Source organism: Ylistrum balloti, unplaced genomic scaffold, assembly GCF_031769215.1.
Source record: "Ylistrum balloti isolate Yb309-2 unplaced genomic scaffold, AGI_CSIRO_Ybal_v1 Utg371640, whole genome shotgun sequence".
Classification (NCBI taxonomy): Eukaryota; Metazoa; Mollusca; class Bivalvia; order Pectinida; family Pectinidae; genus Ylistrum; species Ylistrum balloti.
Window position 1 is genome coordinate 173,387 of NW_026782834.1, and position 23,860 is coordinate 197,246.

At 36.0% G+C, this 23,860-nt stretch overlaps 1 protein-coding gene across 1 annotated transcript in view; it reads right to left on the reverse strand.

Moving 5' to 3' along the window:
* Window positions 1-23,562, reverse strand: part of LOC132563202 (uncharacterized) — a 46,234-nt gene extending 22,672 nt beyond the window's left edge. Inside the window, exons 1-14 of the mRNA XM_060227954.1 lie at window positions 23,424-23,562; window positions 18,969-19,155; window positions 18,438-18,512; window positions 16,249-16,330; window positions 15,785-15,866; window positions 13,634-13,763; window positions 13,255-13,346; window positions 11,411-11,515; window positions 10,845-10,929; window positions 10,156-10,268; window positions 9,147-9,308; window positions 8,471-8,702; window positions 8,067-8,212; window positions 207-7,836 (exon numbers count right to left, since the gene is read on the reverse strand). Coding sequence (XP_060083937.1) covers window positions 207-7,836; window positions 8,067-8,212; window positions 8,471-8,702; window positions 9,147-9,308; window positions 10,156-10,268; window positions 10,845-10,929; window positions 11,411-11,515; window positions 13,255-13,346; window positions 13,634-13,763; window positions 15,785-15,866; window positions 16,249-16,330; window positions 18,438-18,512; window positions 18,969-19,155; window positions 23,424-23,562 — 9,260 coding nt within the window. The remainder of the gene's footprint in view (window positions 1-206; window positions 7,837-8,066; window positions 8,213-8,470; window positions 8,703-9,146; window positions 9,309-10,155; window positions 10,269-10,844; window positions 10,930-11,410; window positions 11,516-13,254; window positions 13,347-13,633; window positions 13,764-15,784; window positions 15,867-16,248; window positions 16,331-18,437; window positions 18,513-18,968; window positions 19,156-23,423) is intronic.
* Between the last annotated feature and the right edge of the window lie 298 nt (window positions 23,563-23,860).

Sequence of the window (23,860 nt, forward strand, 5' to 3'; positions counted from 1 at the left end):
AACAACACACAGCAACATAACACACAATAGAAAATTCATTTAATATACCAGAAAATAGATCTCATTTCTATGGAAAATTCAATCTGTATTCTGCTATAAAATCATCAGGGAGATCCAACATCTGACACAACCACTCATCTCATGACCTGTAACCAGTCAGATGCTAAAATGGGAAATTAATGTAAGGGTAGATAACTCACTCTTACCTTGGTCGCTCTGGTAAATCCTCTGGATTACTGCAGTAGGCACCTACAATCTCTGCCGAATTCAATCCATAACTAGTGGCGGTATTCTGCACCATTTTTCGACTGGGTGGTAATATATCTGGAGTTATCACTTTCAGACATCTCCCATCATTAAAATTTCTTCCATACTCTTCAGTAGGATTGGATTCCTTTGAATTGTTGTCCATGTTCCTATTTTCATAACACGTAAAACTAGCTCCTAATGGTTGACTTGAATTGGAATTGTTCAGAGGGCTATCTGAATATTGTGTTGAATTGGTTCTGTTGTCTCCAACACATTTCCTTGCCATACTATCTACAAAGATGCTATTGTCACTTTCAATGCTGATCCTTTCTTTGATGAGGGATGGCATATCCCCATCTGATCCTGATCCAGACAAGGAAGGCACACCTACACTCTTTATTTTGTCTGGAATCCAAGGTGATGAGGTGGCCCGCTCTTCTTCACTATTACTAGTAAGGTGAGTATCAAGTTCATCATCATTTACTTCCAATTGCAAATGCAGATCCTCTTCATCATCACTGATGTCACTAAATCGATCACTGTGGACCACATTGAGCGACCCATTACTGCAGCTACTTACCGGGGATTTATGCTCATACAAACCAAAACCCATGTGACCTTGGGGTGTTCTGATCATCTGAAGTGTGTCCGGTGAGGTAGTCGACATGAGAAGAGGTGGGGATCTGGATTCCTCTGTAATATTACCAGTCTTCGGATATTTAGGTATGTTTGGAGGTCCTAGGTCTGGTGGTGAGTTGGATCCTTCACTTGAAGACACTGAGATTTGTTTCTCATATACTGGAGAACTAACTCTCTCCAGATTTGCAGGAATTTCTTCACTAGACTTCCCACAAAAGTTCTCAATGTCTGCTGATGATAATGGTGTTAATCTGACAACTGCTTCCTTTAATTTTTTTGTCTTTGTATAGCTTTTAACCATGTTTGAATTCTGTGACTCATCTGAATCTTTGCTATCACCCAAGTTGAAATCTACAGGAGATCTGGTCGTTCTTTCCTGACCAAGGCCATATGCAGGAGTTTGTGAGGAAGGACTTCTCAGAAACACCGATGAGAATGGTTTAAAGTCAGCATCACACATGGTAACTTGGTTCATCAGTGGCTGATAAACTGGAGATATATCACTCCCTGAAGAGTTAATCCGCATTGTACTCTGCATTGAAGAGTAGACAGGTGACTGACTGTTATCACTAACAGGCAAGACAGGGCTCTGCGCCTCAGATGTGGACCTTGTCAGGCCTTGATGATCCCGTGCTAGCTCCTCAGGGGTCAATGGAAGAGGAGGTGAGATATTACCCTTTTCTGAATCAGAAGATGAAATAAAAGACATCTTGAACATAGCATCTTCATATCTGACCTTGAAATCTTCAGTGTTTTCATTGTAAGAAAGTCTGGTGTCATTCAGATTTGCTATTGTTGCTTCATGGAGTAATGACAGACTGTTCATCAATTTTCCACTACTGGGTGCTTTTTTGCGGCGAGATTTTTTGCTTAGAAAGGCTATCTGAAGCTTTTGGTTTCTGGTTAGCTTCTTTTTCTTCCTGTTACTTTTAGATAAAGATTTGGGATCATCTGAATCAATGTCAGCTTGCTGTTCTTTACTGTCATTTGACCAATCATCACAGATTTCTGCTCTTAAATGACTTTTTTTTTCAGGAGATGACTGACAAGATGAGTGATTAGACGAATCTTCTGAACTCTCGTTCTTACACTTTCTGCTATCTTGAGATCCCGATGAATCATCATCATCATATAAGCCCTGTTCTCTTCCACAGGATGAAATTGAAAGTCTGTTGTTGTAAGAATACTTCTGACATTTTGGTTGTGTCACCAAAAAGTCTTTCACATTTACACTTTCATCTTGACCAATCTCCAATCTTTCTAGACACACTGCCATTTTACGATGACCTTTGAATCTTCCAATAACAATGTAGTCTATTCCAGCAACCTCTTTTTTTTTCTTTTTACGTTTTGTTCTTTTTAACTCTTTATTTTCCTTCTCAAATGTGTAATCAACATCACTCCCAGAGTTTTCCATTCCCCTAGATTCAAGTCGATAACTTTGTTTTTCACCTCTTGCCAAACTGGAAAGTTTCCTTTTTCGTGGTTTGACCTTTGTTTTAGAAATGTCTGAAGTACTCAATGAACTTTCTGAAGAATCCTTTCTGGAAGTTGTCCTTGATGACAGCTCTGACCATGATGCTGAAATGGGGGATTCCATTCGACTTTGACAGGTGATGTCTTTCTCTGACAGACAGTAATTTTTTACAGACTGATTAGGTTGGTGTTCTAACTCATTTTTTAGTGTTCTCAACTTGGCTTCCAGTTCATTCCGACTACATATGATATCTGAATCAAACAGTTTGTAGTTTTCCATGCCAAACCCATTACAGTTGTGACGAATTGGACTCCTACCAGCTACAGGTGTCTGGCTGGTAATGGGAGTTAGGACTCCATTCGATGCTTCTGTCAAGTTGACATCCTTTAGTATCACATTCTGGATTTCCTCTCTATCAGGGTCTACAACAGGAGGCACATTATGGATGTGTCCATTAGCTGTGATTTTGAATCGCCTCTTTGTGGAGAGATTCCTTCGTCGGATGACCTTGAGACCTTTGTCATTGAACCTTATATCCTGAAGTCCTTCATTAGTGTGTATACCCACAGAGGGTACAGCCGCTGATACTAAACAACCTCCATCAACTCTATCTCTTTGGAACATTTTTTTGTCAAGTTTATCATCGAGCTTGTCCTTCAAGACTGATGTCATAAGAACTTGTTCAATAATGTTACTAAAATTAGCATTATGTATACTTCCATATGAGCATGCTATAGTTGGTGATGCATTCTGTTGATTGTTGTTTTGTGGAAGGACTTTGGAATGTGAAACTTTTGTCACATGATGATTAATATTTATACCTTGTGACTTGTCTCTTTTCTGTTCTGGTCCAAAATCACCTCCAGGCATTTCAATGTTGTCATCCAAAATTTTTGAATTCAAAAGTTTTTCAAATATGTTCCTAGTGTGGGAATATTCACGGACTCCAGTTTTTGGTGTCATGCCAGAATGGTTGGCTCTATTAAAATCTTTCTTTCCAGGCAATGTAGTTTTGTGACCAGAGGGACAGCCCCCCTGGTCACTAAGCCCTAAAAAATTACCGGTGTTTTGATTTTCATTTCTCTTAATCTCAGTTGAATGTACTGAATTTTCAGAGGAACTGTGTACAGACTTTGGTATGTTGTTCAAGGTTCCATCTCTGTGGTCACTATTCAACTCATTCTCTCGAACGCTGTCATCTCCTACTGGTTCACCATCATTTACTCGTAATGGTATGTGATCTCTTGTCTCATGAACCCCAGGCATTCGACTTTTAGGCAAGTATTCCCGTGGTGTTTCAATCCCTGGCACATGACCTTGAGGTATTGTCCTTGGCTCATGACCTCGTACCATAAATCCTGGCAAATGACCTGATGATGTATGACCTCTTGGCATTTGATTCAACATTTTGCCCTGCATACAATCAACTTGCATATGATGTTGAGGTATATGACCACTCTTAGGTCTTTCAGATATATGACCATCTGCCCCATAACTTCCAGACATCTGATTTTCAGATGTATGATTTCTTAATGTGTTTCCTTCAGAACTTTGACCCTGATGTGTGTAACCTTCTGACATCTGTCCATCTGACCCATGAACTCTTTGATTATCATTGCCTGACATGTAATCTGCTGCTATTTCACCAGTCACATGTCTACCATTATTTCCAGGAAATCCATTTTTTGGAGCAGAATCATATTCTTTATCATCTTTATGGTTTGTAGTAGAATGAGAATCAGGAGAATTTCGAAAATCATTCTCACTTGAATTATCCTGTTTCCCATTTTGTTTTTCCTCATCTGATGATTTTTTTTCTCTTGATTTCCCTGTATCAGAATCAAAAGAACTGTAGCCTCTACTCAAAAAATTCTGGAACTGACTGAGAAAACTATTCTGTTGTGTCTGTGATCTGCCTTTCAAACCTTGAATGGGAGGTCTTTCCCCCATTCCATTTTTCACATCACTTTCATGTTTGAATTCCCTCCTTTTTACATTACATATCTGATGGTTTTGAGCAATACAATCCTGTTTTTCAGGGCACATGCATTTACCCTTATCACAATTGCACAATTTTATGTTAGCTCTTTGTGATAAAGAAGAATTTTGTCCCTGAACATCCTCATAATTTGGCAGGCTAGACATGTTTCCCCTTTCCATGTTATGAAGCATAGGTTGCGGGTGACCTTTATATCCATCAGTGAAATTTTGTATGCCTGCACAGCTTCCTGATCTGTTTGAATCCTTCATGGCCATACGTTCATGCAACATCTTCTTCAGGTGCAAATTGCTAATGTTCTCAGATAACTTTGCTTTCAATAACTTTTTTTGTGGACTTACCCCAGATTCAGTCTGGATCTCTCTCACATGATTTTCTTTTTTAATATAATTTTCATGTATTCCTGAGGAAGAATCCATGGATGATATCACATTTGGTTGTTGATATGGCTGACTGGAGCCTGAATCATCAGAAAACCTCGGTTCTGGTACAACTCCAAATAGATCTTGAGCAAGAGTATTGCGTGGATGATGTATGTTTGACATGCCTGTTGGACCATTCTTCTGGTTACAAGAAAATGTCTGCTTACCTGTATCTGAATATGCAGCTTGTTTTCGAACACATGTTGAGGGAGTTTGTGTACGAATACGTTTCACAGCTTTCTCTATATCTATAGTTGATAAATTCTGTGCTTTTACAATTTCACGTCCAATTTTCAACAAACTATATCGTCTTGCATCCATTGGGTGCATTCTGACAAATTTAACCGTGTTAGGATTGTCCAGAGGTCTTTTCTTGTGGAATTTCAAACGTTTAAATACTGGAGTTGGAACTTGAAATGAAAATGTATATGAAGCATTTGAACCCGATGATTTCCCAATAGAAATCTTGTCTGCCACAGAGTTGGACCTACTTCTTGGCTGTGAAGGTGTTGTTGGACTTTGGGGAGTAAGTGGATACTGTTGATTCTGTGCATTGGATGGTGAATCATACTTTCTTGGTCTTCCACGCTTCTTAATGACAGACAAGGACCTCCCAAGTTTTGGAGAAATCCTTCCCGTTGGTACCCCTGTTCCCATACAATGTGCTGATGTTGGATGTCTCATTGGAAACTTCATAGAACCATGAGTTGGTGTGTTATATTCCCTTGTACCATATGTTGAAGTATTACTCACAGGTGGGTAGTTACCTTGGGAAACTGGACTCCTGTCTTGAAGATTCCAGTATGGTTGGAACTGTTGATGACTTGAATTATGGGACTGTTGAGGATATGTGTTCAAGTTAGACTGAGAATCACTCCACATTGGTTTAAACTGAGGAGAAAACTGCTGATATCCCATTTTGCTATGAGGATCAGGATGAGCAGAATGACTTTGATGACTTTGTGTTTGTGGATGGCTTTGATGAATTGGTTGACCTTGGTGCTGACCTAATGCTTGATGACCTTGAGATAGATGACTTTGAGGCTGATGACATTGAGGTGCATGAACTTGTGATTGTGACTTGTGACTTTCTGGCGATTGACCTTGTGGTGGATGAATTTGAGATGGTTGACCTTGACATGGGGATTGGTAATTTCCCAACTGCCTCTCCTGTTGAACATTGACACCATAGTGGGGGTCTTTGTTAACACTGGACACCAGACTTTGAAGACTTTGAAGACAAGAAAATGTGTCAGAATTCTTTCCTTGTTGTTGGTTTCCTGCAGCTACAGCAGATCCCTGAAAATTACTTGAACAGTCAAGTTTTGGACTCTGTGATGTCTGAGAAGATGGTCTGGAAAATGAATGATTAGTGGGCGTGTCCTGAACAGGAGAAGATAACACTGATGACTGTGACTTAGATAATTTATCCATAAATAGGTCTTCCTGACTACCAAGAAGAGATGAATTTGACAACTGACTAGAATCTAAGATGCTGTCCCCCATGGATGACTGTTTTTCTAATACTTGACTAGAAGGCTTCATCTGAGAGAGTAAATCAGATACCTTCTGGGGCTGGCCTTTAACATCATATGGTGATAGAGGTGAGGTGATAGGGCCCATGTTAGGTGAAGGCATGACTGGTGTTGTTGGTCCAACAGAAGTACGTGATGAAGCTGTGGATAAGTTTGAACATCGACTTACACTCCTTTGTACAGGCTCTGTTTGATTTGAGCAGTCTTCATCCTCATCCCCTAGCAAAAGTCTTTCTAGAGTACTCTGAGGTTTAGTAGTTTGTTCATCTTTCGACATTTTAGCTCGACTTTTATTGGTTGAAACACTGACTGGGACATTATTATTTGACTGAAGTGATCCTGGACTGACCTGACTTGAACCAGTCATCGCTTGTGATTTCTTAGTTTTCCTGCATCTCTTTGCTGCACTTTTACCAGCATTGGCCCACTTCCCACTAGCATTCTGTGTGCCCTTTTTCCTACCCTGGGCTTTCCCTTGTATTGGTGCCTGATTTCCAAAGAACTGCTGAGGCCATTGTTGTTGGTTTGGATTCAACTGCATTTGTTGTTGGTTACCCTGGTATTGGTTGTATTGATAGCTACTTTGAGTGAAGTTCTGTTGTGGTATTTGTCCTCTGCCCTGTTGATCTCTGACCTGATTATACTGGTTCATGTATGTGCCCGGGTTGTAGTCACCACCTGACTGGTTGCCATAGTAGTTCTGGTTATAGTTGTTATAGCCTTGACTCTCAGCATTAGAGTAGTCACCCATACACATTTGAGCGGGTTGCATGGGTGTGATTTGAGGACCCCTTTCACTCGTGTCCAACTGGGAGCCGATTGAAGTTGCAGTTGGGGATTGAAGGGGCTGCATTGGCTGCATTGTTGTGAGAGCTTGTGGTGAGGGCATGGAGGAATGAATGGAAGTGGAAGGTGATTGGAGTGTGGGCGACTGTTGTGTGGACAGTGGTGACTGATGGGAAGAATGAGGTGAGTGGAGCACTGGAGAGGTCACCGGCTCTCGAGGCATCTTTACTGTCTGAAGTGTTTCTAGTGGTGATAGAACAGTGTCTGTTGTGGACTGGAGCTCCCCTCTAGGGACATGCTGTACTGGACTAGGCAGGGGCATTGAGTTGTCCCCTCCCCAGCCTTGGTTTCCCTGACCCCATGACATGGACATGTTGTTCTGCTGGGGTGATATTTCCTGTGGTTGTTGAAAGTTTTGACCCCAGCCACTGTTGTCATAGTTATCAGAACCATGATTTCCATAGTTGTTATCAATGCCATCCATACCATAGTTACAATTGTATCCATGCTGTTGTTGGTAGCCCTGATTATACTGCATGGGCGAGTTTCCTTGATTTCCATACATAAATTGAGAGTTGTCTGTATACATCATCTGTTGGGACTGGTTTTGATATTGAACTTGGTTCTGCTGATATGGTTGATGGCCTTGACCCTGTTGTTGTCCCATCGTGTTGAAGGAAGACATGGAAGAACCAGACACTGCCAGACTCTTTTTTGCCTTGGATTTGGCTGAAAAACATTAATCATTTATCAAATACAGATTTTTGACTTTTAAATTAATCGGACAAAACACCTAATGTATAGCTGCTAAATCTATATTTTTATTTTTCAAATTAATTTGTTTAAAAGACTCAATCAAGAGGTTAAACCTAGTTCCCTTCTTTATAAGTTAATACATTTACAGTTTGTAAATTTGGTGAATCACTTCATCACATAAAAGTATCAAAAGTATTCCTTACATGGCCTTTCATCAGCCGCTCCATCAAATTGTGGAATCATTTCTTCAACTTCCTCATCATTCTCATCCTTGTCAGTTTGTTTCAACTGAGAGTCGTTCCAAGTATCATCCATTCCAGTCCAGTTGAAGTTTTCCTCACCAACACCACTGTGGGTGGAAGGACATATTCTACAGCATTATGTTTCAGCTTCATTTCTTTATTTAGCATATACTGTATCTGTTACTAGTTTTATTCTTTTTATGACAAAGTCAATAAATAAATTTCATTGAAAGGTACTAGTAATTTGTATGCATTTTGTACCAATATATTTATTGATATTAAAGGAAAGAACACATTTTCTGGTTAACAGATTCTAATATAGGAAGAAATGATCCTTTATCATATGGTTGTACATGGTCCAATACCTTGGTCCCTGTGCAGGCTCATCCTCTTCACCCCACATTCTCTGTGACATCTCGAGTGTCTCTGCATCCTCAGACATTTCTTCAGCTTCATTGTCAGGTTGCTGAGTTGTGTTATGAAGGACACTGTCTTCTTCCTCTAGAGCCTCTATCTGACTAGCTGCTACCTGTGAACATACTGGGGAACTCTCCTCTGCAAGAGACGCCAACATTTCCGCAAGTACCTGGCTTGACCCTGCATAACATAGAGCAGAGATGATTTTAATTCAGTTTTCATTGGAGGCAGCCCTTGAGATTCCTTTTCAATTCACTTTTAATTTTCACCAGATAAAAATAGACAAAAATATCAAATGAAATTAATGGAAATTAAAGGGCTCAAAACTTACATGAAACATATTAATATTTAATGCCAATCTCAAACATATGTACAACTGTCACAAAGATTCCTATGTGTTGCTCCCCATAAATCAACAGTTAAATTGCTAGTGTACAGAACCATGTGGACTTCATTGATGACTAGAAACTGAAGTGGTTGAAAGCCTATTAATCATAGTATATCAACAACACATAATCTGCATCGAGATGTCTTACTGTTGCCGACGCATTTTTTCATTTCTTTCTGAAATGTTGAGTTATATTTTTTCTTTCCTTGTGGTTGACCTACAGCTTGTGTACTCACTCTGAGGTTGAGATGATGGAATGCTCTCTGCTGGTGACTCACTAAAGCTTTGACTGAAGGACACAACTCTTTTGATGGACTCCAGACTAATCACTGGGGTAACGCTTTCCTCCTCCTCCTCCTCAGATAAATCAACAGTGTCCTGGGAGCTAGACAGGTTCTCTGTTAAAACAGAAAGGAAGGTCATAAAGGTATGCATAACTCCATATTACTTATCTCGAGCAGGAATATCAAGTGAATTTAAACATCACATTAATCATGAAACAAATGTATTTCCTTAAATATTAACTTTTCTCTTACACTATATCAGTATAAGAGTGACTTACATATACCTTTACCATGATAAATGTCATTTCTCAATATCAGAGTGACTACCTTGACCATGATAAGTGTCATTTCTCAGTATCAGAGTGACTTACCTCGACCATGATAAGTGTCATTTCTCAGTATCAGAGTGACTTACCTTGACCATGATAAGTGTCATTCCTCAGTATCAGAATGACTAACCTTGACCATGATAAGTGTCATTTCTCAGTATCAGAGTGACTTACCTTGACCATGATAAGTGTCATTTCTCAGTATCAGAGTGACTTACCTTGACCATGATAAGTGTCATTCCTCAGTATCAGAGTGACTTACCTTGACCATGATAAGTGTCATTCCTCAGTATCTGAGTAACTGAATTATCTTGACCACTATAGGTGCATGTGTCATTTCTCAGCACTGTATGGGGAGTGACTTACCTTGAACATGACAGGCATCATTTCTCAGTGAGGCAGTGACTTACCTTGAACATGACAGGTGTCATTTCTCAATATGAGAGTGACTTACCTTGAACATGACAGGTGTCATTTCTCAGTAATGTAATGACTTACCTTGAACATGACAGGTGTCATTTCTCAGTAAGGCAGTGACTTACCTTGCACATGACAGGTGTCATTTCTCAGTAAGGCAGTGACTTACCTTGCACATGACATTTGTGATTTTTCAAGTATAAGGGGTGACTTACCATCTATCTGTGACATGTGTAGGTCCACTTCAGAAGCAGGAGTAGGGCTAAAATCAGTCTGTGATTGGTCATCAACCTGAGACGCTTCAGATGTTGTATCAGATTGACTGTCCCTATCAACATATACACACATACAACACAAACATTGCAAACATTAGTAGCAAGACCATTGCCTAAGAAACAAGAGGCAAAATGGGCCTGCAGCACTCACTCTTCAGCCAGGTGAGCTAAAACTGTCATTTTCAGAAAAAATAATGAAATCTTAGATTTCTATCTTAATTTTTTTCTCAAAGTTAAAAGACACATCAATCAGAAGTTTCAATCAACATATTGCAATTTTCCTAGTTTTACCAAAAGCTTGAAGGACACAAAATAAATTACCTACTTATTTGAAAGTATTCTGTATAAATTTTATTTTCAAGTCAGTTTTTTTCCATTTCATCCTCAAGAAAACAATGAAACAGGACCCCTTAAAACCTGTGACATTAATTCTTAAACATGATAAAGTACGAGAAAAGACAGATAAGGTTTTTCATCACAACAATTGAAGGCATCAAACAACTGCATAATATAGAATGAATATGCTGTGTAAATATCAATGGTACTGATGTCAGTATCTGCAGCATATTTACGAATGTCACAATGGTGTTATATAAAAATCCTGCTGTGAATTCAGATCCACAACTTACATATAAGGTTGAAGTTCCAATACCATTTCATGGAATCTCTGTCTCTGCTCCATATCACTCACTGTTATTTCAACATTTTGATGCTCTGAAACAATGACACCATATAAGACTGTTCACATCATTTCAATTTGTTAACTAAGGATTTATGTAGACCAAGGACATTTTGTAAGGTTATGTCTTAAATTCTTTTATCTTCATTATCATTTAGCAGTGAGCTGTAGTATTAATTGAAAAGCATAGGTGACACAAATATAAGCTGATGTTTATGAGAAAAGTTTAAAATTCACAAGCAAGTATGATGACAATAGGTTATCATGTGATGAGAGAGAAGCACTTACTGCTTAAGAAACACTTAAACAGACATGAAATTTGAATAGGTGTAAAAATGCAGTCAGTCAAGTTCAAACATTGTCAATATTAAAAAAATAAGTTGAAACAATGGACAATAATGTTATAATGAATTACACTTTCAAAATTGAAAAACAAATCAAACATTATCCTTGGTATCACTTTGGAAAGATTCCTAATCAAAAGTTTTTTATTCAGAAATATACAAATGAAAAAACCTTGAGAGTCAGGGGGAGCCAGTTGTGAGGACTCGCCTCTATCCCTTCTCCTCTGCTTCTCGTCTTCCCACAAAGCTGCAAGTCCAGGGTTGGTGCCAACATTGGCTGATAAAGACAGAAACAAATAAATAAACTAAAAGCAATACTTTATAAAGGAATTACACAGCTTGGTGCTTACTTATACATTTATGTGTAGCATAGGGTAGAATAAAAATTAATGATCATGTGATATATTCATCATCATTATTTATTGTCCTTATTCCTTGAAACTTTCTAAAACATTCTCTTGACCATTTATCCTCTAATTACCTTGCACATTGTATATACATGTCATTATACCACTTACCATCTACCTTCACTGTTAACACAATGCTTTACAAAATGATTAATGTTATTCAGTGTTACGTCATGTTTTTGCATGTGAACCTATATTATATGACCAACTCCGACATCAGGACGAGATTATGAAAAAGTGTCACACACTTGCTAATGGCATTGTGACATTAGAATGGAGACCATTGATATACAGTGACATGTCCTAAGTATTGCCACAAATCCAAATGAAGTTGTAGATAATTTCCTTATGATTGTCGTTTTTTCCTTTGTGGTGGCGTTCTCATAAACTCAGGTCAACTTTTGGCCAGAATAAATTATATTTCAAGGAGTGTTTTGTGACATGAATCTACCAGATGTTTGAGAAGCAGATGATACCTGGTCTAATTTAATGGTGAATTATAGGGGGGGGGGAATATATATTGCAGTGAATTGACAATTACGATTACAAAATGAATAATACCTTAAGGGTCATAGGTCAAAAAAGGTGAAATAGTCAGAGAACTGGATATATCATAGTCTATAATCAACTGAGACAAATTTTGACATGCAGGAAGGGTGGAAAATAAACCTGGAACAGATAGGCCTAGATTGACTAACAGCAGAGGTGATTGGAAGATATTTAGGATATTTAACAAGAATAGCTATCATTACAGGATATTTCTGCGAATTTTAACACTGTTGCACCTCCTTATGTCAGTAAACATACTGTTCAAAGAAAATTATTTGAGGAAGAATACTCAAAACATCAAATTTGGAAGACAATCATGATCAGCAAGGTAAACAGACAGTGCCTTATTTTGTTGTGTAGAATTGAAAGATTTTGGAATTTAAGACCATGGCAGGAAATTATCTTACTTTGGATGAAACACAGGTTGTAATTGGCAGAAAACCCCAAGAGATTTGGTGACCTTATTGTCTAAACCAACATAAGATTCTAGTAAAGGCGAGTTGTATTGTATGGGGGCGTATCGCTCATCGCTGTGAAATACATAGAACTGTTAAATTTGTGGCTAGTTATTGCTTATAACTTTCCAACAATGTCAAGAGTGTGACACAAAAACTAACAAAATGGAAATTATAAGTGTTGTCCAGAGAATATAAAACTGGTCTTTACCAAACTAAGACAGCTGATGTGCCTCCATTCCACCAAAAAATGTGACAGGTTATCATCCAGAAAGTTTCAAAATCTGATCTCTTCAGGTATGTACTTATTTTACTCAATATTACATTTTTTCTTACATGGAAATGATATCATTGATTTAGACATCAGCCATCTTTGTTGCAATACTTATGGTATGTCGCTGTAGAAAAATGACTCAAAGTTTGTCATAAAAAAAAGATTTTCAGCGATATTTGCAAAATGTTTGATCATATGTTAAAAAGAGGATTTTTAAAATTTGATTCCACCTTAATGTTTCTCATAAATTTAATTTAGTTTGCCAGCAGCTAAATAAAATGTAAAATTTAAGACTCATAAATCTGTTATGAAATGGAAAGATATCACTTACCATCAACCTCCAGTCTGTTGAGAATGTCAGCAGCTACAACATCCACCTCAAGTTCACATGTACTCTGTCTCACAATGTCTAAACACAGCTCACTGGAATACATAAAAGCCAATATCACAAAACAGTTTATAGTAGTACAGAAGTTGAAACTATCTCCACATCAAGATAATTGCATGTAAAGGATAGAATTGTTAAAACTACGAAAATGGAAAATAAACATCATATGTAAACGAAAAATTGCAGTCAATATTTAAACTCCAAAGAAAATCCAGAATGGCATTATTACTTGATCTGGAAACTAATGTAAGTGCTAAATGACCTACTTATTACATAATTACTAAGTATCTCAAACTTGACCTTCAATTATATAATGACTGACCTTGAGATAGTAGTGTCATCCCAAATACCAGTGCCCTGGTTGTCATCTTGGTTGAAAGACAAGGATCTAGGGGTTCCAGTGTTACTTCCATCTGATCCCTGATTTTCTATCTCCATAATGTTACCATTATCTAAAAATGTTCAAAAAAAGTATACTGGGTATTAATAAAGTTTTGCAATACATCATTTTCTATTGTGACACTTGTCAAGACAGGCCCATATCACTCACTTGGTCACCTGACTTTGCTCACCTGAAATTGCTTCATAAAAACTAAAGAAAAAGAAATTCTAAATGTGAAAACACAAAACACACATAATTATCCATTTTCCCATAAGGTCCCATCCCTCTGTTCCTAAAGAGTCAGCCAAACCATTCATGCTTCAGACCAAATTGAGACAGAATCCTGGGATTCGACTTTGACCTTTCTAATGTTTCCCTCCTGTGTCTGGGTAGGAAAATGATTCACAAGACAACCATAAATTTTATCGCAATACATCTGTCTACCCTCCTCAGTTTTATCTTCAACCTGTTCAGACGTTCAAAACATTGATTCTGTTATACACTAAACAATGAAAAAATGAAAACTTTTTTTCTCTCTAGCAATTAAGCACTGGAAGCTATCCAAGGTTGGCAATGCAGTGTGACTAGGGTTAATGTATGGAAAAGAATGTCTTGATGTCTGAGTAATACAATACTAGGTAGCTACTTGGTGATTACTTGTCAAATGAAAACCGTTTAAGATTCACATGTAAACAAGAAAGGACAATCATCCTCCTAACCTTCACAGGAACACTTATAATATATAACAATGTTAAAAGTCAAAATCTAACTGCATCATAATACAGATCCCAAATTTCAGTAACAATGATCTATCTTTCAGAACATTTTCTTCAGTTTGGTAATATCAATAGAATAGAAGTTCTTACAACAAAATCAGTGTAATATTAAAGTGTGACATTTAAATGTCTATAAAGTGTCACTGTCAGACAAATGACAAGTCCAAAACATACTAGTACTGACATGTGTAGTGTATGCATTTTTCTGGCAACACTATGATCCCTTTTCTACCACGATACCCCGTGTTATTCAACTCCCAGGGCATTGGATAATCAACATTTTGTTTATACCACACATGGTATAAACTCTAAATGCATATTTTATTTTGCTGACACTGTGAACTTTGACCGTCCAACACTACTTTTATACCACATGATTTAATGCCACATGCAGATTGTTTACGTCGACGTCATCTACAGTGACAGTGATAGTGAATGAACTGATTGGCAGGAAAGCCGCTTCACTTAACTTGACTTATGTCCACAAAGAAAATAGATAAAATTTGTGATAAAGAACATTTTATACATATTCCTATTCATTATGAGCGTTACTAAACATAACATTTTTGTTATTATTGTAATAAATTATAATAGTTGAATACATTTTTTTGACTTGTCATTTTCGCATATTAATTAGCAACACTCACTACTGGTCATATTTTTGCGCATCAAGCGAAAACGTAAGCAAAACGACTGTGAGAAAATATGTCAACTTGATTGCCTCGGCCAATGTTTTGTATTGTTGTAGAAACAGGTCACACATACTCATGGTCATTGTATATTGAATTTATTCAACTCAAGTTAATTATTTTTCAAAAGTTGCAAAAAACACTCGCTAAAGCTTGTGTTTTTTCTAACTTTTGAAAAATTACTAACTCGACTTGAATAAATTCAATATACAATGACCACTCGTTATGTAACCTCTATGTACACTGCAGTAGCAAATAGTGATGGTGATAAAGATTATAGGGAAATAAAAAGTAACAAGATGGTAAAAATATACAGTAGTTGGTTCAGCAATGCTTCGTTCAACACCTGATCATCCCCTTTCATCCCTGTCTTTTCAGAATTGGACTTCTGCGGCTTATTGTTTATGATGTCATAACAACTATCATTGAAAATGATGTCACTATAAACATATATGTGTAGAATAATCCTATGTGCCAACTATTCCATCAAAACTGAACATACTGATAAAGACGAATCAGCTTATCCCGATCTCATTGCAACTGATTGCTATTCTACTGGTTGTGTTGTAAAAACATCTATTCTATTGATGATCTCAGTATACCTATTTAATGAGTGTAAAACTTACCGTCTTCCCTCCGTCTCCTCCTGAACTTAACAGCTGCCACATTGATTAGATTCATACCATACAGGTTATAGTCAATGAACATCTGAAAACAAGAGACTTTGTTGTACATGAAAGATCACAGTTGATTTTTTCTTATCACTGGCACCAACCTCTATATTAGTAAAAAGGCATCTATTATTTATGATAGTTTGAATATTTAATCCTCTTTTTCCTCTCATCCTTTTTATACAACAGAAAAATTATATATAACTGAATAAAAAGAAATAAAAAAAAATAAGCTGCAAATATTATCTCATTTCAATCTTGTCAATATTAAATAAAGAAATATTTTTATGTTGAGCGGTCATTATTGTTGTCACAAGTAATTTTACAGACTCCAAGAACATAGTAAAATCTTCCAGCCATCCACCTCCAGTTTGTGGTATTAAGCACATAGTTACATTACAACAAGCTGTGTACTATACCTGTAATGTGTATGGAATATGTGACTCATGTGGCTGGTACACCTGATTCATGACTGCTCCTCCTAACAGGAGATCAGCAACCCTGAAATCAAACCATAAAACACTTACAATTCCTATTGCAAAGCATGCAAATTATAATTAGTTTTTGATAGACAAATATTATATAATATGCCACATTTATATGTAAACCCAAAACATATAAGCTTTCATAATGTATGATAAATGTTTAACGTATGTAGGGGGATGTGCCTGCTGGAGCTTACCTAGTTTTAAACAAATAATGTAACACATGTAAAGAGACCCTAGTAGATTTATAAGAAATGAATTAGTCCCAGTGTGTTAAAATTCTGAGAAGCTTGTAGGATTAGTTGATTTAGTGGTAACTATCACCCTATCAGTCATCTGTTGATTATATGTTGTATCTACAACTGTCATATTCTGTACAGTTCTGAAAGCTTGAACGGTTTTCTGTGGTTTAAGTTACTGATATCTCTTAGTAAGCAGACAAGTTAAAAATAGGATATTCTAGTTAAAACTGAGCATCTATACCCATGTTAAATGTTTTACAGAGTTCTGAGATCCATGTTCTTAAAAGAATCATTCAAAACTAGATATATGAAGCACTTTCCAATTTTCAAAAGTAAATCTAAGGATGCAGAAATATAGTAAAGGATCCTCAGCTGTATCTGTCAGCTTATTACAATTCTCTGATATGGACAATACAACTTCAGAACTTGTTATTCAATGAAGTCACTGAAGTACCTCTAGCTCAATCATCAGTTAAACATCATCATATTAGCTCAATGAAAGGTAATACATAACAGTTAATCAGAGAATTGAACAAAAGATAAAACAGATCTGTTTCTATATTGCTCTTACCCATAAACTTGTTGAGCAAGTACAGTATAAAAAAAGCTTAAGAGTATCAAAAACACATGGCAGTATGCAGGGGCAGGACATCAGAAAGGCTGTTAAGATTTATCTTTTTGTACGGAAGTCAAAGATGTCACTGTGTAAGAATAACACTATGATTCTATCTAAAATACAAATCTCTTCCTTCACCACTGACACAGGTAAAATGAGTTTTAGGTCATATATTTTTCTTTCAGAGTATGATAATATCAACACGAACTTCTTCTACCATACAATAAAACACAGACATATTTGTGTACATCTAAATAAGCTTGCCTGTAATGACACATTTTCCCTACAGTAGTTTGATTTCAGACACAACAGCTAATCTACAATCTGTTTATTTTTTTTTCTATGCTGTCCTATATTAGTATCAAACAGGACAATTGTTAAGAGAAACCAGCTTAGCGTATCTCGTTCAGAAAGTTCACATAGATTCATCTTACACCCATCGCCTCAATACCTGTGCAGTAACAAAAGGCAGACTTACATTACACAAGTTTACCTGGATATATATAGCTTTTGATGCAGGATATACTGAATAATTACTCCATATTTGTTAAATATATTAAGAGTTTCATAAACTGTATTTCAGCAGGTGCTAAACGCTGTAATACTGACTTTATATTGAGGAAATAGTTATCCTGATTTAGTGTATATTCTTCATTACTTATTTTTACACTATTTCAATGTAATAGTTACCTAAATATGAGAAAACATTTTCCCCAAGAAAGTGTTAAATCTCACTATTTCAATTTTAATGATCCATAATTTCATTTAATGCATTAAAAGCTAAGGCGTTCATATCCTCAAAATGGACATATGTAAATATAACCCTTTAACCTTGACCCCCCCAAGAAATGAAATAAATTTCAGAAGCTGATGTTGCCACACTATGGTGTAAATATAAACAAAATATGTGAAATGGCCCATGAGATTTCACATGCATCAGCTTTTTTTTCAAATTTTTTCAAATTTTTCCAATATCTACTTAAGTGTTCAACAGATATCTCATTATTTACTATACATGGACAGCTAGATACATGGACACATTGTCAGGTCTAATGATTTAAATATCACAATTTTACAGTAAAAATAAATCCTTACAAGGATTTAACCTGACAATACCTAAAATTTCAGCATCCAGATCACTGTTTAGACATTGTCAGGTCTAATGATTTAAATATCACAATTTTACAGTAAAAATAAATCCTTACAATGATTTAACCTGACAATACCTAAAATTTCAACACCCAGATCACTGTTTCTGTACTTACTTTCTAACAATACCTGGATTATACAGGTAAATCTTAAGAAACTGTTGCTCCTTGTCATGGTAACCATACATTGGTCTGAAAACAAAATTCAATGAAATAGTAATGATAAAAACTGAAAATGGTTATGATAAACATGTCCTTGGTATTTTTTTATTTGTGTTTATTCATCTATCTACTTATCTGTTTATCTAAATTTATTTCTAATGATAGAATTAAAATCTCATCGACAAGGATGAATTCTTTTGAACATGACTAATATACTGAATAAGACTTGTTCCATTATCGCAACCCCATACCAAGTCAATAAAATGTATACACCATCAAGTGAGAAAAAGGTAATGATAAAACTAACTCCCATGATCCTTTTAACTCAAGCAGACTTGTAAATATTGTAATGACAAATATTACCAGTTAAGATTCCTTTTACAATTTTTGAAAACATAATATCAATAAAAAAAAAACACTGAATGCATTTCAATATTCTGAAGATGAAATGGAAGTTTATCCATAGAAGAGAAAAACTGAACTTACATTCCAGACACCATGGTTATTTTATACACATGTTGTATGTTTGAAGTTGGATGACCCTGGGCAACATTGACAGCTTTATCCACACTGGAGGCAAATAGTCGCATGTACCTGTCCCAGGGTTGGGTGCCGTCATAAGGCACATAGAGATACGGAAACACACCATGCACATGCATACATGTCTTTTGACCTGCACAAGAAGAAACATCAACAATAAATCAAGGCAGGTGATTTTCATTTCATGTGTAATGTTATGATGACATGTTGATAAAACAATATACATATACCATATACACTGTGCCTATAGCAGTGATCAATTTACAATTTATTTCCATGGGTCCTTTTCAACTTTATTGCTAAAAAGAATGGGGCTTGCAATTTAAATTTTTTCCAGTATTTCCTGAAATTCTGTGAGTCCTATCAAAATTCTACCAATACAGGACTCGGGCCTCACATGTAGATTGATCATTGCTATAGCTACAATATCCTATGGGGTATAGGCATAAGTTTGACTTAGAAGCTGTAGGTCTAACTTGATCTGGTAGCTGAAGATTTGATATAGTAAGTAAAGGCTTAACTTAGTAGGTGTAGTATTTATCTAATTTTTAGGTTTGACTTAGTAGGTGTAGTTTTGATACCATAGGAACAGGTTTGACCTAGTAGGTATAGGTCTGATTTATAAGGAATAGGTCTCGCTTAGGTGCAGGTTTGATATATTAAAAACAGGTCTGGCTTAGGTGCAGGTTTGATATATTAAAAACAGGTCTGGCTTAGGTGCAGGTTTGATATATTAAAAACAGGTCTGGCTTAGGTGCAGGTTTGATATATTAAAAACAGGTCTGGCTTAGGTGCAGGTTTGATATATTAAAAACAGGTCTGCAGTTTGATCTATTAGGAATAGGTTTTGCTTGATGGGTGCTGTTATTATCTATTAAGAATTGGCTTGGCTTTGGTGTAGGTTTGCTCTCATATGAATAGGTTTTTCAGAAAGTATAGTTCCGAGGCGTAGGTTTGATCTATTAGGAATAGATTTGATTTTAAACATGTAGTTTCAAGGTGTAGGTGTGACTTAATAGGTGTAGGTTTGATCTATAAGGAATGGATTGATTTAAAACGTGTAGTTTTGAGGTGTAGGTTTGATCTATAAGGGATGGATTTGATTTAAAACGTGTCCTGGTTTGTAGTTGTGGGTTTGGCTTTTAGTGTCGTAGCAACCTGTGTCTGCAGATATACAAAGCAATCTTTTTCCCCACACTGGTGATGAAACAGACAATTTTATAGTCTCCAATTTAATATCATACACATATTAAATGACTTAAATGACAGAACAACAATATATGTACACCTGAAAAATACTGATGTTCTGTCAAACACGTGAAATATGTATATATTGCAATTTCAGTGGGAAACCTATATGCTTTGATTTTCTGGAATATTCAACTACAATAACTAAATGCTTATTTTGACCAGATTATTTTCTAGTAATATATTTTAGTTGTCAAATATCAAATCAATATGTTCAAAGTCTTATAATGAAATTAAAATAAAAATAATTTTCGACATGAAGACTTGTATTAACACCTCAATCTGAAAAATTGGTGGTTCCAGGGAAATCTCTTGGGAGTAATCCTTTGTACACACAAATATATCTGATACAATATGCCCAAGACAACTTCAGATAATGACAGTCATCCCTCAAACCTAGTTCTAACATAAAAATTTCATAAATTATGTGTGCTTACTGGCAAATACAAAACATTTGTAATCTATCAACTTTACTCAATAATTCAAACCAATCAATAAGCTAAATACATTGGTGGAAGTGAACAAAGCAGGATCTCACAAAGATCATAGGTTTGAACAAGCTTTCATTCCTTTACTTAAAATATTCAAATCAATATTGGCATGGATGTGCAGTTCATCTTTTCAGGCAATATATATATCAGTCTGACCATTTACAGACAAAATAATCATCTAAAAGTGTTACAGAACAAACTGCTTCGTAGTCAATGAGATATGTATGCAAATTTTACACACATTGTAGTGAAGACCAACAGGTATCAGGAAGCATCATATCCTGATAACATGCTTGTTAAAATGTAGACTTAATTCATTAACATTCACTGTGCTACTTAACATATGTAACAGGCTGAAATTTCCATGTTATTATTCATGAAGTAAAGTCGTGATGTAGGTAAATGATATGTAAGACATAGATCATTCCTGTACTCCTCACTAAATTTCCCTTTCAAATCCACTGCAGATAATTTTACATTTTCTTCTTTTGAATTCTTTGAATTAAAGATCTTGAAAAGGATTTTTATGTCACAACCCACAGGGAAATGTGTACAAGACATTATCGTGACTATATTTATCAGACAAATTACCTGTGTAGTGTGCACTTCCAGCTACACTAAAACCTTTGTACACTAATGAAAATATAACATAAAACCAAACATGTGAGATATAATAAAATTGTTTTGAAAACAGTTTGATTTGGTGAGTTTCCATTCATACTTAAAAGGTAGGAATAACTTACATTTTAACACACAAAAGATGATTCTACTACACTTTGTCTGATGCAGGTGACAGTACAGTCATGATCATGTCAAACACAAATTTTCTAACTGGTAGGATTATATGAAAATCTAAAGGTTGTTCTTCACTGAAATATTTGTTAATGAAAATCCTTTTTTGGAGTTAATATATTGTCTGGATCATAAGTAGGAGCACTTATTTTAGGTGTAAATAACATTCTTATGGTATCTGAAAGGGGTATTTATCTAGATGCCTGAATGCTACTTATTTCCGGGTGTACTTGTGGGTTTTCAAATGAGTTTACCAATTTTTGAGGGGTATCATTTATAGAGTACTTGATGTGGATAATATTTATCTGCAGGGTTTTTGAAGGGGCACTGTTTTTTTATGGTACTTATCTGCAGGATTTTTGAAGAGGCACTGTTTTTTTATGGTACTTATCTGGAAGGTTTCTGAAGGGGCACTGTTTTTAGATGGTACTAATCTGCAGATTTCTGAAGGGGCACTGTTTGTAGATGGTACTTATCTGCAGAGTTTCTGAAGGGGCACTCTTGGTAGATGGTACTTATCTGTAGGGTTTCTGAAGGGGCACTGTTTGTAGATAGTACTTACTGTAGGGGTTTTGAAGGGGCACAGTTTGTGGGTGATGTTCATCTTAAATATGCATGAGTAATGCTCATTTGTTATGACATTATTCTGTTTTTTTCAAAAATGTGATGTGCGCTATACACATAAACAAGGTATATGCATCGAAGTTCATGCTTATACTTGGGTCCATATATTCGTCTATCAGTCTATATGTCCCTTCTGAATAAGCATTTAAATAACACTTGAGATCTTTTAGATCTACTGATGAAGCCAGGTAGCTTTGCCCATAATTGATTGATCAAAACAATGCATGTATATTGAGTTGTAAATCATTTGAAATTACACATCATTTATGTTACAGATGTTGAAAAATGTTTCTAGGACATTTTAAACCATGTAGTGACATTGTTATTGAAGAAACACGTCAAATCATCCTCCTTTTCGAGTCAGTTTCGTCAATCCACTTAATATCGTAGAATCAGATAACCAATACAAAATAGCTCTTACTCTTGAACTTTTCCTCCTCTGATATAAGACTATTTAAGACTTATCCAGGATGACTGAGGTACAAAGAGAAGCTTTGATCAGTTTGCAGATTTCAACATTGCTTGTTGAAGATGCAAGATATTTCTCCAAGCATAAATTACAACTTGAGTGTTGTCTTTGTGAATACGTTAATGTATTACATCTAAAAAAAAATCTTATATCAGTAGGTTTTTCTGGTGTCTTTATTCTCTTGATGATTTACGTCTTTCATTGTCATCCCAACAGTCATGACAGAATCGCAGTGAAGGTGTGAAAATTTAATTAGTGTTGACCTTGTAATTATGGTTTTGTTTAGCAAGTAAACTCTGTAAAAACAACTCCGTTTCCTGATCAGCAGACAAGTGATTTGATCAAGCTAAGTGTCTATATTTGGTGGTAAAATTAACGCTACACTAAGATTTTTTTTCTTTCTTTTTCTAAAGATTTCTTCCCAAAACTGAATATTACACATGAGTGTACATAATAAGCAGACATCTACATTATCTGTAGTGGATTTGAATGGGAAATGTTTTCTAAGGTTTCTGGAGGGGAAATTTTTGTGGAAGATACAGTAATCATTATTTCGCTGTGGATGCCATATGATGGGCCTCCTGTATGTTGTTCAGTGAGATAGCCACCAGCTACTACAGGAGACTGCCTCAAAATAACCTGCCTGTTGATTGTGATAAACCCAGCAAACAACCAACAACAAATAAAATCAACAAATGAAAAGATGAAACTGATGGAATAGAATCAAAGATGGACATTTAAACTAACTTTACTAAATACAATGTACTAAATTCTTACCTGCAGGCGTTGCTCCATACACTCGGATGACTGGTACTTTGAACACATCTGAGCCCCTGAAGTCAGAATGTAGCACATCAAGGTCTGGAACAGGGGTAGCCTGATAGTGGTCAGTAGTCACTATCCTCACAGAAAACATGGTGGTCCTTTGACCAATCACTTCCTAGTCTGCAGCTTGTTGCTTTATACCAGTCAAAGCCATTCTACAACAAAAGATATTACAATGACTGTTAATTATAGTAATCAACATCCTTTCAGTTTAAATTCATTTTCCATAAAAAAAATACATACATTCTCTAATAGGGTTAGATAATATTACAATTTCTCAATGAGAAGCAGTAACCCTATATTACAGTTCCACTAAAGACACCTTTAGCTGATTCCTCTTTAGTAAATTAATCAGTAGAGAATTTGTCTGTCCTGTCATTTGATTCCTT